Consider the following 19,367-nt stretch of genomic DNA (forward strand, 5'->3'; position numbering starts at 1 on the left):
AAGCTTTTTTCCAGTTGATTTAAGATCTATTGGGGCCTTATTTCACAAAAATTGGGATTTTTTTCATTCGTGCTCCAATCTCCAGATCCCAATTGCAACTTTCTCCCGAATTCCGACGGGATCCTTTGTCCATCCAGATTTGGATGCCCTCTGGGTCTGGTTCCTTTTCAATTCCACATTTTTTGCGGCGTGCAGGCCTTCTTGACTTCCTTCTCTTAGGGCATAGCTGAGCTAACTGCTTGCGTTTCAAGAATCTCAGCTTGGTGGAGGAGCATTCAGCATGATATTCGACCAATGGTGCCATTAACTTATGTAACCAGTACTGATGAGCACTGATCAATCAATCCAAGCCTCCATTGACTTCTGTTTAGGTGGGCGATTGCCGATCTATGCCAGCCGACTAGGGAGTCCAATTGTACCGCCTCCGATGATGCCATCTCGCTCTATTTCCAGCACGCTGCACCTAAACCGTGGTCTGCACGTTCTGCACGGCCTTCGAGAGCTCCACCTTGGAAGGTATCAGATAAAATGCAGGCGTCATCGTCTCCCCGCACGGACACTTGCAGGCGTTGATCCAGCTAAAGTTTCCCAGCTTCTGCTCGCACTTGGGACAGTACAGGCGGCCCTGGGTGTTCAGCATGATGCGGTGCATCCAGGCGATGGGCTCCACGAAGAGTATGCTGCGGCAATAGTTTGGCGTGCTTTCGTGGCCGGGTGAACCGAGCGACGACTGGCGGATGCGCTCGGACAGCTGCTCCAGCATGCGAGCACCACTGGAATGATTCTCGGCCTGATCCTGTGACTGAGCCGGCAACTTAGCTGCATTGACTTCTTCTTTCTCCTTCGGAACCACCTCCTGCGGCGGCCTGTCACGCGGCTTGTGCTCCAGTACATGCGACTTGGAGGCCAGGACGCGGCGGCAACGACGACACCGGAACACTATGGGCTCCGGGTTCTCGCGTGTTATATCCGGATCCGGACGGACCACACTGTGGAAGCTTTGCGGCAGGATCTTGGCCTTGCGCATCTGCTCGCCAGCCAGGCGCAGGCGGTGGATCTTGTAGCGCTGGCAGTTGGGGTCAATCTTGCAGCCCATGCGCCGGAAGAGCTTTAGCTGGCTGACAAAGCCAGCGTTTGGCTGGACGAAGCGCCGTTTGGCCTTGACCAGCTCGTAGGCGGGCAGAAAGTCCAGATTGTGTCGCTTCATCATGTAAGCGATCACCGTGGATGAGCTGCGACTGACGCCGAAGTAGCAGTGCACAAGGACGTTGCCCTGCTGGGCCAGGGCCGAGCTGATGAAGTCCACGCAGCCTTCCAGATGCTGCAGAATATCTTCGCGCGGCATGTCGGCAATCTGTATATATTTGGTGGTCAGAAAGCTGGCCTCCAGAATGTGCTGCGGCAGCGGCACCGAGTCCAGCGTGAGGATGTGGGTAATCTTGAAGGAGCGCAGCGTCTCCATGTGCGTGGCCGCGGTCAGGTTACCTAGAAACAGGCCCGTGTCCACCTCGTCGATGCTGACCGGTCCGCCGTCGAAGTCTTCGCGCGTCAGCACCCCGGAGTCCTGGGCCTTGCCACCCCCCGCGGAGCACGAAGGCCGCGCCTGCCGCTGAGACTGAGACTGCTCCATGGCCAGGCAACAGATACCAGCTGGAGGCAGAGGAAGAAGAAGATTAGCTATTCTTTTTCGGGATTTCCAGTCGGTAGCGATTTTTATAAATCCTTGGCTATTATCCAGACTCCAGCTGGTAGCTATTTTTTTTTAGCTATTTTTTCAGAAATTGCAATAAACTGAATTTTAGTTATATTGTACTTCATTTAAGCTTTTTTCCAGTTGATTTAAGATCTATTGGGGCCTTATTTCACAAAAATTGGGATTTTTTTCCTTCGTGCTCCAATCTCCAGATCCCAATTGCAACTTTCTCCCGAATTCCGACGGGATCCTTTGTCCATCCAGATTTGGATGCCCTCTGGGTCTGGTTCCTTTTCAATTCCACATTTTTTGCGGCGTGCAGGCCTTCTTGACTTCCTTCTCTTAGGGCATAGCTGAGCATGCCCCTAGAGGGAGACAAGAAAAAGACCACCGCACCTGGAAAAGAACAAAAGTTCAACCCGCAATCTCCGCTATCCACTCGCGGTAAGCCAGCACCCAAGTCCGTTAGTCCTAGGGTCAAACCCGCGACTCCCACTGCGAAAGCAAAGGTTTTGCCATCGACCAGTTCGAAGACAACTCCTAGGTTGGTCATTTCCCGACCAGTGACGCGAGCGTCTAGTGAGTCTTCTCTATCGAGAAAATCCGAGAGTCCCTCCGCTGTCGGGACTGATTTCCTCCGCGTCACACGCTCTAACACAAAGAAAATGGCATCCTCTGAGCAGCCAACGCCCGCAAACGCAGCGTTGCATAAATTCATCGCCGTCAGCGATCGCGTAAGCCTTTTCGAAGCGAAGATCAACACTCCTGATCAAGCCTCTCCGTCCCTACACACGTTACAAGTCCGTCTGCAACAGGTGCGAGCCTTATGGGACAAAGTGGAAAGAGAGTACGAAACATGCTCTGACCTAATGGCCCAAGAAGGATCCCTCGACACAGTGCCTATTCTCCAGGCCAAATATGACTACTGCTACTCAGTATACGAGTCATGTGCAGCACAAATTGGCGAAACAATCGACAGAGCAACGCCTCAAGTCGCGCAAGCACCCTCTCAGCCGCTAATTGCGTCCGGCTGCCGCTTACCTCCATGCGACACGGAAGTCTTCGATGGCGACTACCTCCGATGGCCCACTTTCCGGGACCTATTCACTGCAATTTACGTAAACAACCCCAGGTTGACTCCGGTCGAGAAGCTATTCCACCTCCTTACCAAAACAAGTGGCGAAGCAAAAGCCATCGTGGCGAAATCTCCTCTCACGAATGATGGTTTTGCTTCGGCTTGGGAGGCGCTTCGAGATCGGTTCCAAAATAAGCGACTTTTAGTCAACAGCCAGCTCAAGCTTCTTTTTAACTTGAGTTCAATTTCGCAAGAATCTGGTCATGCTTTAAAAGAGCTACAATCCACGATTCAGGGGTGTTTAACAGCACTGGCGCATTCCCAGGTATCCACAGAAAACTGGGATTGTCTCTTGGTTTTCCTTTGCGCGAGCAAACTGCCCAAGCAGACCCTGTCCTTATGGGAACAGTCGCTAACTGCCAAATCCGAGATCCCAGCTTGGGAAGAAATGAATGCCTTCCTGAGCGAAAGGTATCGGACATTGGAAGCCATCGAAGATATGAAACCGACTCAGGCGGTTCCAAAAAGGCTTCAATCCTTCGAGACAAAGGTCAGCACCAAACAGAAAGGGTGTGACTTATGTTCTAAGGAGAACCATCCGGTACGATTGTGCCCGCGTTTTCTTCTAATGTCTGTTGACTCGCGCTCCGGATATATAAAAAAGAAGCAGCTATGTCTGAATTGTTTTGCCAGAGGTCACCAGCTACGTGACTGCACAAGCACACACAGCTGCTTTACATGTAAGGGTAGGCACCATACGCTGCTGCATCGCAGCCCCCCAAATTCCGAAAATGCGAGTTCCTCAACCTCGCCCCCTACACAGCAACTTCCGAGACCCTCTAGCAGAAATGCATCGGCAAGCACCTCAGCGGTGCAAACTTTCTTCGCGTCCGGCACTTCAGCCGTCCTACTGAGCACAGCGATGATTGACGTGTGCCATTTGGGGACGAACTACCGAGCCCGAGCCTTAATCGACTCGGGATCCGAGGCGACGTTCATTTCAGAACGCCTGTTCAACCTCATCAAGTTGCCATTCCGCAACACCCAGACCCAAGTCTCCGGGTTAAATCATTCGGTCTCCGCGAAATCCTCGAAGCTGTGTCACTTCGGGATTCGCGTTCCTACTAAGCCAGGTCTACAGTTAGACACTGAAGCGTACGTCCTTCCGGAGCTCTCAGGCAAACTGCCCTCCTATCCGATCCCTCGGAATTCTTTGAAGGACCTGCCCGCACTCCGCTGGGCAGATCCTACCTTTTTTGAGAGCTCTCAAATTGATGTATTGATCGGGGCTGACATTCTACCATCCATAATGATGGATGGCACCCGACAAAATATTTGCGGCTCGCTCCTGGGCCAAGAAACTATTTTCGGGTGGGTGCTAACGGGGCCGATTTCCAAGGGTAAGCCGAAACGGGTCGCATCCTTCACGACCCAGGTGCACCAAACAGGCGACCCTGATTCGCCCGAGATAAAGGGCGAAGCCAAGTCGATAATAAATCGATGGCAACACCTCAAGGCACAACATCAGCAGTTTAGTGCACGGTGGAAAGAGGAGTATCTCAAAGAACTCCATAAACGAAGCAAATGGCAATTTCCGACCAGGAACCTACAAGCCGACGATGACAACCTTGACAACTACCATGTCAAGGAGGACAATCTACCACCGAACGAATGGCGGCTCGGCAGAATTGTTTCTGCCTTTCCAGGAGCCGACGATCGCATTCGAGTCGTTGAGATCCGTACGTCTCGCGGCACCATAAAACGCCCTGTCCACAAAGTAATTCTGCTACCGATGGAGGACAAAGAGTCCTCCGTTCCTAGGGATTAGGGCACTTCCCCCATTCCGGGGCCCAAATAGTAGTCGGCTCACACTAAGCTTTTTCATTTCTTTATTGACATACTTACTTACTTCCTCCCATAATGGCTCCTCGTCCTCGTGCCACCCCGTCGTTGGAGAGCAGACGTACTCGAGGTATTAAATCCTACCGCTGCCGAGTCTGCTCTGGAATCCATCCTCTTCGAAAGTGCACGAGGTTCCACAAACTGAGCGCTGAAAAGCGCCTTCGGGCAGTACTTATTAATAAGTACTGCTCGAACTGCCTCGCCCATCAGCACTCAGGAGGAGACTGTCGCAGCCAAGAGGGATGCAAGAAGTGTGGAGGAGACCACCACACCCTACTCCACATGCACGAGGTCCTCCCCGCTCCGAACCCGGCAGCGCTACCAGCTCCGACGCGCAGAGAGCGCCATCCCGCTGCACCTCGTCCGGTCCGGATTTCCCGCACTCCGCCACCAGTCGCCAACAATCGCCCGCGTCAGCAGCAGCAGAAGGCTGTCCCCATACTGCCTACAGCCATCGTCGTGCTGGACACGGGCTCGAAGACCTTCGAGACCGGGGCCATGATCGACCCATGCATGCCGGTGAGCAGCATCGACCGGTCGTTAGCGGCTGCGTTCCAGCTGCCCATCACTCGGCTGGGAGGCAACGAGGTCTGCTCGGTGACACTCCAGTCCCGAACAAGCACCTTCCGACTCAACGTCGTCCTGAAGATCGAACCCAGCCTAAGGATCCGGACACCCATCCGAGCTCTGAGCGACGCCGCCAAGGCCAAGTTTGACGGTGTTCGTCTCGCGGACGAGCGCTTCCACCGGCCGGCCTCCATCTCCCTCGTGTTGGGATCAGATGTATATGCCAATTTGATCCAACCGGGGTTCCTAAAAATTGATGATGGGTTGCCCGTCGCGCAGAACACGGTGTTCGGATGGACCGTTTCTGGAACGTGCACGAAATGAAGAGGCCGATCCTGCTGTCTAGCCGGACAGGGATACCTTTGCCTACGCAAGGGGGGGAGAATGTTCACGCCAGAAGGGCGCAAACAGTTGAGCGGCAGTGTAAGCGGCCAATGCTTGTACTCGAAGCTCCTCCACGGCTCGCAAGCACCGCTGCTCGCGCTCTCCTTCTCTTCTCTCGCTCTCCTCCCTTCCCGCAAGGTATTCACCACTCCGCGGTCCCGCGGTATTTCTACTGTTAGTGTTAAGGGAGTCTTAATTTACAAGTGCGCGAATAAAGAACGGAATTTTCGTGAAGTCGATCCCGAGTGTTTCATTTCAGGGAGAATCAGCAGCAGCCGCAGCAACTACAACCACGGCAATTTTCCGCCCACTCCATTTCAATTCCCAAAACAATATTGCTAATTTCGTTATCACAAACTATAGCGAGAGGGATCAGTTATTGTACCTCGAGAGCCCGATAAAAAGCATGCCATACTCCACAGCCAACAATGTTGAACTTTTCAGTATCACTTCAGACACCCCACAGCCCCAAAACTCCGCAGCGTCGTTACAAGCCCTTGACGTCGATCACCTCTCCTCTGAAGAGAAACAAAGCCTACTTTCACTTTGCAAAAGTTATCTAGATATCTTCTACAATGAAGACCTTCTACAATTGACCTTCACCAACAAGATTACACACACGATTAAAACCACGGACGACACCCCCATTCATACAAAATCTTATAGATATCCTTACATTCATAAGGAGGAGGTCAAAAAACAAATAGAGGCAATGTTAAATCAGGACATTATCAAATTCAGTTATTCCCTGTGGAGCGCCCCCGTCTGGGTTGTCCCAAAGAAAATAACTCCTACGGGAGAGCAAAAATGGCGTCTAGTTATCGATTATAGAAAACTCAACGAGAAGACTATATCCGATAGATATCCAATACCTAACACCGCGGATATCTTAGACAGATTGGGCAAAGCCAAATATTTATCCACACTTGATCTGGCAAGTGGATTCCATCAGATAGAAATGAATCCCGACGACACACCCAAAACTGCATTTACAGTAGAGGGGGGTCACTACGAGTTCATTAGAATGCCGTTTGGCCTCAAAAATGCCCCAGCCACCTTCCAAAGGGTGATGGACAATATTTTTGGAGACCTTATCGGAACTATCTGCCTAGTTTACCTAGATGATATAATAATTTTCTCAACCTCCTTACAAGAACATTTCATACACTTGAAAACTATTTTTGGAAGACTCAGATCTGCCAACTTTAAAGTACAACTCACAAAATCCTACTTCCTCAGGCGGGAGACAGAATTCCTTGGCCACATCGTTTCACAAGAAGGTGTTAGGCCAAATCCCAATAAGATCGAAGCTATAAAAAACTTTCCATGTCCCCACAGTAAAAAGTCAATTAAGTAAATAACCTTACTTTCTAACGACCCAATCCTCCAATACCCGGACTTTACAAAACCTTTTACACTAACCACGGACGCAAGTAATTTCGCAATAGGAGCTGTCCTATCCCAAGGTCCGGTGCATAGTGATAAGCCCGTATGTTTTGCTAGTAGAACCTTGTCGGCTGCGGAAACAAATTATTCCACAATTGAGAAGGAAATGCTGGCCATTATATGGGCGGTCCAATACTTCAGACCCTACCTCTTTGGCAGGAGATTCACCATAATCACCGATCACAAACCACTAACTTGGTTAATGAATTTCAAACAACCAAATTCTAAAATAGTTAGGTGGAGACTCCAGCTTCAGGAGTATGATTTCGAAGTCGTCTACAAGAAAGGCTCTCAAAATGTAATTGCTGATGCTCTCAGTAGACCAGAGGCCTCTGTCAACCATAACGAAGCCCTATCAATTCCTCAAAATGTTTGCCCCATCTCAGAGAAACCCCTTAATGATTTTATTATTCAGCTCCTGTTCAAAATAACCCCAGATACAAATTACGCCACACTGACCCCGTTTAAACACAAACTTAGGAGGGAATTCTGTAAACCCAATTTTCAGTATGACGACGTAGTTTGCATTCTTAGGCAGTCGTTAAAACCAAACAAGACATGCGCGGTATTTGCCCCCGACCACATTTTTCAAATGGTGGAACAAGCCTACCAAACCTACTTCTCAGCCCACAGTCAATTTAAACTCATTAGATGTTTGATCTTCCTCCCCGAAATTACTGATAGTACGGAGATCGAAAAAATTATAACCAACTATCACTGTAATAGTAACCATCGAGGGATCGATGAAACATATTTACACATAAAACGACAACAGTTCTTCCCACATATGAAAGAGAGAATAACTCAGTTAATTCGAAAATGCGAAACATGTTTAAAATTAAAATATGACAGACAACCTCAAAAGATCACCTACCAAATACCCGAACTACCTTCAAAACCGTTGGACATCTTACATATACCATTTATACTATTAACAAAAATTATAACCTTACTATTATCGATAAATTTTCTAAGTTTGCGGCTGCCTACCCTATAACTAATAGGAATTGTATTAACGTAGTTAAAGCCTTAAAACATTTCATTTCCCAATTTGGTATTCCCAAAAAGCTGATCTATGATCAGGGAGCAGAATTCGCTAGCGATATGTTCAATAAGTTCTGCACTCAATTTAACATTGACCTGCACGTTACGTCCTTTCAACAATCCTCTAGTAACTCTCCCGTTGAAAGGCTTCACTCGACACTAACTGAGATTTACAGAATAATACTTGACGCCAGGAAACAACAGAAACTCAGTAGCGAACATGACGAGATAATGTCCGAAACCTTAATCACATATAATAACGCTATTCATTCTGCGACTAAACATACCCCCTTTGAACTATTTAACGGACGTACTCATATATTCAACCAAGCAATCCAGTTCAATAACGAACACGACTACTTAACGAAATTAAATGAATTTCGCGAGAAGTTGTACCCCCTCATCAAGGACAAACTTTCAAATGACGTAGTTAGGAGAACCCTAAAATTAAATGAAACCCGAACAGACCCCGTAGACCTACAACCAGACACTTTAGTCCTTAGGAAGGAAAACAGACGTAATAAGATTACACCCAGGTTTTCGATTCACAAAGTCAAACACGACACAGGTCATACATTGATAACTACTAGGAATCAAAAACTACACAAATCAAAAATTCGAAAAACAGTTTTGAAAAAAGACAAAAGCAACAACGTACCTAACACTGATAATAACTGACCCCACTACCTCTTAACTTACCATTTCAGGTTCACCCTTGTGCCAACTCAGGCTATCCATGTCCATTATTTAAATGATAACGCCCCTATAGCCAGGATAGAACTAGGGAAAGCCTTACTAATTGAGAGGTACAAAATAATTAGTCATGTAATCAACCTACAAGACTACAGCAGATGTATGGAACAATTCCATCTGACCATTAATAAATTTAACCCCGATTCCACGTTGACGGACTCCGTCACAATTTTAAAAGCCAAATTAACCCAAGCCCAAGTAAAGCTCAAAGCCCTTACACCATCATATAGAAACAAACGGGGTTTGGTTAACGGATTGGGGAGTCTAGTAAAGGTGGTTACCGGCAATATGGATGCCAACGACAATAAAGAAATACATGAAGAACTTGACAATATAAAGAAAAATTCCGAAGTCAGTAATGACAATCTCCAAAAACAAGTAATGTTTAACAACGAAATACTTATCCGGTTCGAAAATATCACGGACCATATAAATAATGAGCAAATTTTGATAAGTAAATTCTTTGATACCTCACAAAACAAAATCTACAAACACTTAAACTTACAAGATACCCTTCTGGAAGAAATACAATATTTAAATAGGATTAATTATAACATAGAATTATTCATTAACCACCTAAATGACTTAACAGAAAGTATGCTATTGGCGAAAATAGATATAATTCCCAAGTTCATCCTAAATGAACAAGAAATGGATAACATAAAAACAATACTGGAAAAACAAAATATCACAGTCAAAAATGAACAAAGTATATACAATTTCCTACAAATGAATACACTAAACTACGAACAAAAGATTATTTTTAATATCAAAGTCCCAATTTTTAAACAACCTTTTTATACCCTCGCCAGACTAGTTCCATTACCAATAAATAACACATATTTTGTAATAACCCCAAATTACCTAGCTTATAATATTAATAATAAGAAATTTCATATGACCCGTAAATGCCCCAAACTGGATAATACATTCTTGTGCGACGAGAACTTCTACGTTGATACACCACAGAACAACACATGCCTGGAACACCTTTTGAACGGAGAAAACAGTTCCTGCGATGTACGGGAAACCGGCCCCATCACCGACGTGTTCGAGGCAGAGAGAGGTTACATCTTCGCATTCAACGTGAACAAACTGAAGGTATCCCTAACAAACGGCTCCGAGCTCTCAATAATGGGGTCAGCCATCATCAGATACATTAACGAAACAATACAGATTAACGGTATCGATTACGACGGCACGGTTGACACGTTCCCTGAACAGACGGATTTTGATCTTCCCCCCATGCGAAAAGTAACTAGGAATACCACTATTACGGTACTAAGCCTAGAAAAACTGCACCTCGAAGCCACCCAAACAATGGATAAAATCCTGGCCGTCCATCACAATACTATACAGCACACCTGGACACTCTACACTCTGCTCGGATTGGTAACGTCCCTAGCAGTCATCTTATGGCTGCACCGACGAACGAAACACATCGTCCACATCCACGAGGATCATCACGTACCAATCTACGCGCCATCCATACCTTCGCTATGGCCGTCACTTCGAACTGGGGGGGGAGGAGTTACCACCCCACCCCCTAAACCCCCACGCCTCTAAACAAATCGTCGGACACTCAACCGGGAAGACGGCAACTGGAACACCGCATCCGGCCGAATGCTGACATTCCGGCCGAATGCTGACATTGCACAAAAAGTCGCACTGCAACATTGTCCCCAGCTAGCCAGCCACATGCCGAGTCGGCATGTTCATTATGTTTACAATTAAGAACCTATGTACTTATGTATAAGATGGAAACGGAGGATTCGAGTAGCCTCTTTCTGACAATAAACTTCACTCTGATTTTGAACTTCAAGAAAGTCAGTCGTATTCTTTATTGGAAATCTTCACACTACAAATATCTGCTGAAACCTAAAAACCTTCATACATTTACACATCATATCTTCACAAAAAGCTCCACCCTCGAGTGCACGGACTTAACTCCCGCGCATTTACAAAAGTCAAGTGTTCGCTTTTCTCCGAGTGTTCTATTTTCAACATTTTGGTCCTTCGAGCCGGATATCCTGGATTTTTCAAGTTTGTCCACCAGCGACCAACTTATAAGATAAGTACGAAATCTCCATTCCTTTTAATTGCCGGTCTGCAGCAAAAGGTTCGAAAATTCAATTTCGTTCAATTTGCTGTAAGATTTATTGTCAAATCTAACGGATTTCTCCGACAAAAGGCAATTAAAGGAAATTACTTATCTATTTTCACGGGCGCCGCCATATTACCCACCGTTCTAAATTTCTAAGTCCCATTTTCCGAGTATATTTAAATATTCATCCAGTCCGAAAAGTGCAAAATTCCAAATGTGAAAAAAGTGAAATTAATTTGTGCCAAATTCAGTGAAAATTTCTAAAGTCCAAAACTCTGCCAAAAGTGGCAAAAATTCAGTTCTCGTTTCACTGTGTCCAACGCAAGCCAAATTCTTTTCGCAACACATTTTTTTTGCTTTAGCTCCGCAGTCCGCTTAATACAATTTGCTTTGCTATACATACAAATACAACAACGAAACAAACAACACATACCCTCTGGCCATTCCAAATAAAATATTGATTAAATATTTTACCCGCCAGTTTCATATACATTGCATGCATTACATCTACATATACATCTCCATATACATTACATATATTATATCCACATATATTACCGACATACATGGCGCATATTATCTTCATTCCTTGTAACCAAAGTTTACCAAAGTTTCCCGTCGGCAAATCCAACCCACAAATAAAATTTATTCCAAGTGCCGACGCGGAAAAGTTGTATAACCAAAGTTTACCAAAGTTTAAATTTTTTCCCGTCGGCAAATCCAAACCACAAATAAAATTTATTCCAAGTGCCGACGCGGAAAAGGCGTTTTCTTTTCCATCAATTTTTTCCGTAAATTTCCAAATTAATTTCCGAGCAATAAATTAAAATTTTAAATTAAATTAAACATTTTCAATATTTATTAAATTATTTTTTAAATTTTCTTTGAAAACTTTCAAAAAAAATAATCATCCATAAATAAATAATACGACCGCCAAATATAAGTCGGTCGCCCGACAAATATTTTTTTTTTTCGTATTGCTTGGATATTAGTTTGTGGGTGTTTTAGAAGTATTTACAACGCGGATAAAAGACTCCAATTGCACCATTCCACTTTCTCCGTTTTCCAGTTGTAAACAATAGAATAAAATTTTCTTCGTTCTAATAAACATTTTATATCACCGTGTTCCACATTCCAAGGGTTCCAACCGTAAATAAGGTGGACCCAATTACCATAAATCACAGGTCATTTATACAATTCGCTTATCACTCCGAGTCACCTGTCCGATTAGTCTAAACTACGGTGTTTCCACTTCGTAAATTTTACACCACTTAAATTATTAAGTGCAGTCTGAGGAATCTGTCTACTTTTTCAAAAGTGTGACCCCGGGCTCCAAAACCGCTTCCCTTCCATTTCGTATTTCTTCGATTATGCCCATCGGGGGCGATAAGAAGAAATTGTCCGCTGACAAACCCAGGTCTATTTTTTCACCACAAGGGCCCAAGAGTCCAAGAATCCTAAGCATTTCGGTGAGAACGCCTGCGCAGATTTCCGACGACTGTGCTACTCCATCCAAAGCCACAGTACAGCGCACAGCTAAAAATATGGTTGCTTCCGTTCTAGCGCTAGCCAAATTCATTTCGGTTTCTGACCGCTTAAGCGAATTTGAGGCTCAGATCAACACTCCGGAATCCGCAGTTCCAACCGTCACGATGCTTGTCGTCCGTCGCGACCAAGTCCGAACCCTATGGGACAAAGTTGAAAAGGAATTCGACCTCTGCTCAGAGTGCTTTGTGTCAGCGGGCGAAGCGGCAGCAACATGCCTATTCTCAGGGCTAAATACAGTTATTGCTATTCAGTCTATGAAAGGTGTGTTGCCCAGCTCGTTGATAAAATCGAGCAGGGCACGTCTCAGTCCATCCCAAAAGGCGAACTGTCAGGCATCAACACTGAGAACTGGGACTGCCTGCTGGTATATCTGTGTTCATCCAAGCTCCCGAAGTTAACTCTCTCCTTATGGGAGCAGTCGCTACATAAGAAAGCCGACATCCCGACATGGGGAGAGCTGAACACCTTCCTCACAGAACGTCATCGAACCCTAGAGGCCATCGATGATGTGAGACCGTCCGTACCAAGTCAGTCGCATTCCAAAGCGATAAACTCAAGTGCGCCCTCTAGAAAATTAAATTCCTATGAGACGAAAGTGGCCCCAAAATCGAAAAGTTGCGACATGTGCAACAAGGAGAACCATCCTGTCCGTGTATGTCCGCGTTTTCTCCAAATGTCGGTTGACGACCGGTCAGCATACATTAAACGGAAGCAGTTATGCTTAAACTGTTTTGCAAAGGGACATCAGCTTCGTGAGTGTAAAAGCACGCACAATTGTTTTACTTGCCGTGGCCGGCATCACACGTTGTTGCACCGAAACCACCTCTGTTCCAGCAATTCAAGCCCTTCAAATCCTGCAAGGCCAATTTCCGCTAATCAGGCCAATTTCGTTCCAAATGAGCAAGCCGGTGTTCAAAATTATTTCGACACGGGCTCAAGAGCTATCCTTCTTGGCACTCCCATAATCAATATCTCCCATCTTGGCACTAACTTTAAGGCACGCGCCCAGGCCACAAAAACATGTTCTCATGTTCAATCTGAGCATAATCCAGCAGACCTGACCTGACCACCTGAGTTATGGTGGCACGGACCGACTTGGTTGCAAAATCCACGCAACCAATGGCCAACTCAGGTCGACAACGCTCCGGTGACCGTCCTGGAGAAGCGTGCTCTAAAAGTCCATCTCGCAAAAGCTCCTTCTGAAGAGTTGTTGGCACGTTTCTCCAAGCTAGAGAAAGCTCTACGAGTCCTTGCTTATGTTCATCGCTTCATTCAGCGGTGCAGGAAGCAGACATCTCTATCTGATGTGCATTTGCTGGCCACTGAAATCGCCGCCGCCGAGCGGTTCCTAATCTCGAACACTCAGCGTAGAGAATTCCCTGTGAAATATCACTGCCTAAGTGAAAAGCGTCCAGTGCCAAGTTCAAGTGCCATCCTAAGCATGAACACGTTTCTAGATCCGCAAGGACTGATCAGGGCATGCGGCCGTGTGGCGGCTTCCGAAAGCTTTGAATACAATGAACGCCATCCAGTGATTCTTCCGTATAACTGCCTGCTTTCTCGCCTCCTTGCGAATTTCCCTCATCACATAACTCTCCATGGTGGTAACCAGTTAATGGTGCGCCTCATCCGGTCGAAATACTGGATTCCGAGAATTAAGAACCTGATGAAAGCAGTAGTAAATTCGTGCAAAGTATGTGTGATCCACAAAAAGCGGTTGCAAAGCCAACTGATGGGTGTCCTGCCCAAAGAAAGAGCATCGTTCTCCCGACCATTCACGTATACTGGCATGGATTACGCCGGTCCGTTCGATATAAAGAACTATACGGGAAGAGCATGTCTTATTACAAAGGGGTATGTGTTAGTTTTTGTTTGTTTCTCCACCAAGGCCATCCACTTAGAGCCTACATCTGACTTAACGACCGAAAAGTTTCTTGCCGCTTTCTCTCGTTTTGTATCCAGAAGAGGGTGTCCACATCAAGTCCAGTCAGACAATGGCAAAACCTTTGTTGGCGCTGCCCCCCTGCTTTCCCGCGATTTCCTTCACGCCGTAAAAGAGTCGGTGACGAATGCCTATATTCATCAAGAGATGCAATGGCAATTTATTCCTCCGGAGGCACCCCATATGGGAGGCCTTTGGGAAGCAGGCGTAAAAAGTTTTAAGACGCTATTTTACAAATGCACTGCCACAAGAAAATACACGTTCGAAGAGCTCTCCACGCTCTTGGCAAAAATAGAAGCGTGCCTTAACTCCAGGCCTCTCTCTCCTATGTCTGAGGATCCGACAGATTTGCTGGCTCTGACGCCAGGGCATTTCCTTGTCGGGGGACCCCTTATGTCCACGGTGGAATCCGAAGTAAAGGGGGAAACGAAATCCCTTCTTAATCGGTGGCAGCATTTGAAAGCTCTCCATCAGCAGTTCCGTGTGCGATGGAAAGAAGAGTACCTCAAAGAACTCCACAAGCGTTCTAAATGGCAGGCCCCGTCCAAAAATCTCCGCATCGATGAAATGGTCGTCATCAAGGACGACAACTTGCCCTCTTATGAGTGGCGGCTCGGCAGAATTGAGTCTGTTTTCCCAGGAGCCGACGGCAACGTCCGTGTAGTAAATATCCGTACTGCACGTGGAGTTATTAAACGTCCAGTGGCAAAAGTGGTGCTTTTGCCGACGGAGTCTTCCGAATCTCCATAATAATAGGCGCTCCTCTCGTCCTTAGTTGTAGTTCACTAGCACTAATCATCCATTATTTTTCATTTCGTTTTCGATCTCCTTTCGACATTCGACTACGCGTAGCATGGCCCCTCGTCAACAAAACGCACGCAGTGCTCGTGCCGTGGAAAGCAGACGTACCCGAGGTATTCAATCCTACCGATGCCGAGTCTGCCGCGGTATCCATCCTCTTCGGAAGTGCGCGAGGTTCCTAAAGCTCAGCGCTGAAAAGCGTTTGCGAGCAGTCCTCATTAACAAATACTGCGCCAATTGCCTCGATCACGAGCATTCCACGGGAGACTGCCGAAGCGGTGTTCGTTGCAAGAAGTGCGACCGATCCCACCACACGCTGCTCCACATGCACGAGCAGGTTAGCTCGTTGTCGCGGTCGCGAGCGCGCTCGCGTCTCCAACCGGTGCCAACCCGGCAAGCAGCTTCGGCCTCGTCCCAACGTTCCCGCCGGCACAATCCGCCAACTCAGCGTGGGAGTTCACCGCCACGACGCCCGGAATCGACGACGCCAGGCCCATCGCTCTCGTCGCTGCTGCAACGCCACAGCGTGAACATCCTTCCCACAGCGCTGGTCAAGTTGGAGACCGGGACGAAGACCTTCGAGACCGCAGCACTTATCGATCCGTGCAGCCCCATGAGCTGCATCGACGCTTCGTTGGTGTCAGCCTTTAAGCTTCCGATGACCAATGTTGGCGACGAGAAGGTCTGCACGACGACGATTCGCTCCAGGATCGACGCGAACACGAAGCTGGAGGTCGTGCTCATGATCGAGCCCAGGGTGCGGATCCGCACACCTGCCCGGGCATTGAGCGACACCGTAGTGTCCAAGTACCGGGACATCATGCTGGCTGATGACCAGTTCCATCGGCCTGCTACCGTCTCCATGGTCTTAGGAGCAGATATTTATCCTAAGGTTATCCAATCCGGATTCCTGACCTTCGACGAGGGAATACCGGTCGCTCAAAAGACCGTGTTTGGGTGGATCGTGTCCGGTGCCTGCAGCCTGCCGTAGGATGGCTATGTTGCCTCGACCAGAAGCTTTCCTTTAGGATTTTCTTAAACTTTCAAATATGTTTGCTTTATACTGAAATTATTTCACAGCATTGCGAAATTCAAATTTACTGTGTAAGTGGTGGCGACAAAGACAAGGGCAAAGGAAATTGTGCTGCGACTGGAGTTTGACATTTGTTTATGAAATGGGATAACTCTCCTCCTTCTAAAATGACGGGCCCGCTTTATTATGAATTTCGTTTAAGCGCTTTCTTAATTCTGTTAAAAATTCTACCTCATTATTTGTTTTTTTTTAGTTCTGGCCGTTTTTGTTTGGTTACAATTATGATAGATCTGAATTTTTTTATTAGTGTAGTAATCAAATACAAAATGATTAAAATTAAAAATATAAATGAAGTTGATATTTTCCAAATGTAAATTTCAATAAATGGATTTAAAATATTAATGTTGTCACGAGTATGTGTTCATTTGAGTACTTTATTAGAACTTAAGTAGTAGGTTACAATATGACTCCACGCAGGCAGTTGACAGCATAAGAGATAGAATATAAGAGAGTCCCGCTTCAGTGTGACTTCATATTAAAGAGTTGATCTTATGCTAAGAGTTTTTCCGTTGTATTAGTTTGCGTTGCTAGGTAAATACAATAAATACAATTACCCGAAGTGAAAAAATTAAAATCACCAGCTTTCCATAAATTGGAAACATAGGATTAAAAACAATCACCCAAAAGGAAAAAACACAAAGTGGAAAAATCTAATTAACCACATAAATAGGCAGCAGCGACAGCGGCAGTATTGGTGGCGAAAGAAAGCCGTCGGCAAAACACGCATAAAATTAATTTATTAACATGTGAGTAGGCTTTTTGTCCAAAAGTTCGCCAATAAATATATATATATCACAGGAATACATTTTATTAGTGTAAAAATACGATAAATTCTCACGTGCCAGAAAATCCAAAATAAGGGAAATAAATACAACAAATAAAAAATATTTAACAAATTGGTGAGCTTAAAACTTAATAAATACAATAAATTCTCATGTGCTAGAAAATGCAAAATAAAAAATAAAAATACAGCAAATAAATGATATCCAGCAAGTTGTGAAGTTGAATTTTTAAAATTTAAAATAAAAATTAAAAAAAAATTTTAAAATGACAAATTAATTTGATCTTGCTAAGAAATACACAAAATATAAATATTCTACAGACTCTTGATTTAATTCTATAACACCTGCAAAATTTGTTTACATGACAAACTGTCTCATGTATAGGGATACTGGGAACATTTCCTCAGACGAAGAAGTCCTAGAACTTTTACACGGACCAAACTTTAGAAGAACTTTTACACAACAACCAATAGGGCAACAGAAATGCAGGCGGAACAAATTGCGAATATGGAGGCTGCCATAGCCTGCGCACTTCAAAGGCAGGAAGAATTAATTATTTATGGGCTGCAATAAACATGTCACGGGACAGCATAAGTGGACCTATGTAAGAATGAATAAAAGCGAAGCCCTCGCAGCAGCGAGTCAGTTAGATTCAAACACCCGAATTGAACTCAATAAGTGTACGCACAAGTGTATAGTGTGTACATTTTGGTCATTCGAGCCGGATTCTGTTGTTTCCCCCACCAGTGGTAAGAAACATTTTGGTCCTTCGAGAAGTTCTGTTGTTTTCCCCCACCAGTTGTAAGAAACACAGAAGAAAAAACCAGCGCTTCAAAATAAAAAGAGCAAGGTTATTCGACTGATTCTGTTGTTTCCCCCACCATGGTAAGAAACACAGAATAAAAGACCACGCCTTAAAGTACTAGGACTATAAGGTGAAACATTGTGTTATTGCTTTTTCTTGGCTGATCAATCAGCTGTGAGTCGAGGCACAGCTAGGTCAACTGGGCGACCAATCAAAAAATCCTCCAACGGATCACGCCGAAGAATACAAGCAGAAATCACAAAAAAGTCACAGTGATTGTTTTCCCAAGATGTTGTCGGAAAGATCTGTGAAATTGATGCAAGACCAAGGAGAGCTGCAGAAGAAAATACTGCAAGCCATCAAGGAAAAGGCATCTATATCAGCAATAGATTTATTGTAGTCCGATTTTCTACTAATAACAATGCGTTGGTAAAATTGGGAGTTTGCGATCATCAATATTTTAATGATAAAATATTTTTGAAAACTATGGATGCTATCAAGGCCTACAAGGAGTCACTATTAAAGGTAGAGACACTTGAAGAAATAAATATACCAAGCGGATCAAAATTATCTGATACCGCATCAGCTCGGAGCTCCAGTCCAGTTGATAATCTCGTTCAACTGGTGGATAGAAGAGCGGACAGGTTGAGGCAACAGATGAGCCTAATCTACGAAACCCTAGATAGTTCAAGTGAGATTTAACTAGTCAAGCAGCTTGCAATGATGAAAAGTCATTGGTCCAAAGTGACGGACACACTGAAACTGCTTGAAAACAAGTATGACAGAACTGCCTTTGATCAAGATGAGACCGACATTCTGCAATCTGAAGTGGCCGCACTAGAGATGGTACTTCAAATGAAGTTGGAGCTGTTCAAAAGTTCCAAGTACGCCGTGCCACAACTCCCAAAAGTGGACCTTCCAACGTTCAATGGAAATGCGAAGTAATGGCCAACATTTTACGAGCTGTTCTCTGAGCTAATAGACAGCAGGAAGGATCTCAGCAACACAAGGAAGCTGGGATATTTAAGAGCCTGCTTAAAAGGAGAAGCTCAAATGGTGGTTAGCCATTTGATAACGGGATCAGCGGCTAGCTATACAGCAGCGTGGGAGCTTATCTGTAAACGCTATGAGAATAGCAGAAAAATATTCTCCCAACACTTGAAGAAATTAATGGAGTGCGTGCTGCCCCATGATGAGAAAAATTTAATGAAGTTTTTGGATACTGCGACTGAGAGCATATTCATCATAAAGGAAAAAGGAAAAATAGAGAGCTCTGCTGACGTAATTTTAGCAGAAATTCTACTGCGGAAATTTTGGCCAAAAGCCTTACAGCTGTATGAACAGCATGTAAAAAAAGGCAAGAGCTATACAGTCCTTGCAAGACGTACTGGAGTTTATTGAGCAACAATACAACTCAGTAAATGCCAT

General features: G+C 45.4%; 2 protein-coding genes across 2 annotated transcripts in view; both read right to left on the minus strand.

Annotated features, from left to right (window-relative positions):
• Positions 1-19,367, minus strand: part of LOC117138441 (RYamide neuropeptides) — a 174,355-nt gene that overhangs the window by 13,929 nt on the left and 141,059 nt on the right.
• On the minus strand, positions 227-1,667 carry LOC117136863 (dual specificity protein phosphatase MPK-4-like). Its single transcript, XM_033297962.1, has one exon. The coding sequence runs from the start codon at positions 1,628-1,630 to the stop codon at positions 464-466; it is 1,167 nt and encodes a 388-aa protein (XP_033153853.1). The 5' UTR covers positions 1,631-1,667; the 3' UTR covers positions 227-463.

The sequence above is a fragment of the Drosophila mauritiana genome, chromosome 2R, assembly GCF_004382145.1.
Source record: "Drosophila mauritiana strain mau12 chromosome 2R, ASM438214v1, whole genome shotgun sequence".
Classification (NCBI taxonomy): domain Eukaryota; kingdom Metazoa; phylum Arthropoda; class Insecta; order Diptera; family Drosophilidae; genus Drosophila; species Drosophila mauritiana.

Bases quoted from the DNA above. Each gene is read 5' to 3' on its own strand.
- LOC117136863 (XM_033297962.1), bottom strand. From the start codon at position 1,630: ATGGAGCAGTCTCAGTCTCAGCGGCAGGCGCGGCCTTCGTGCTCCGCG.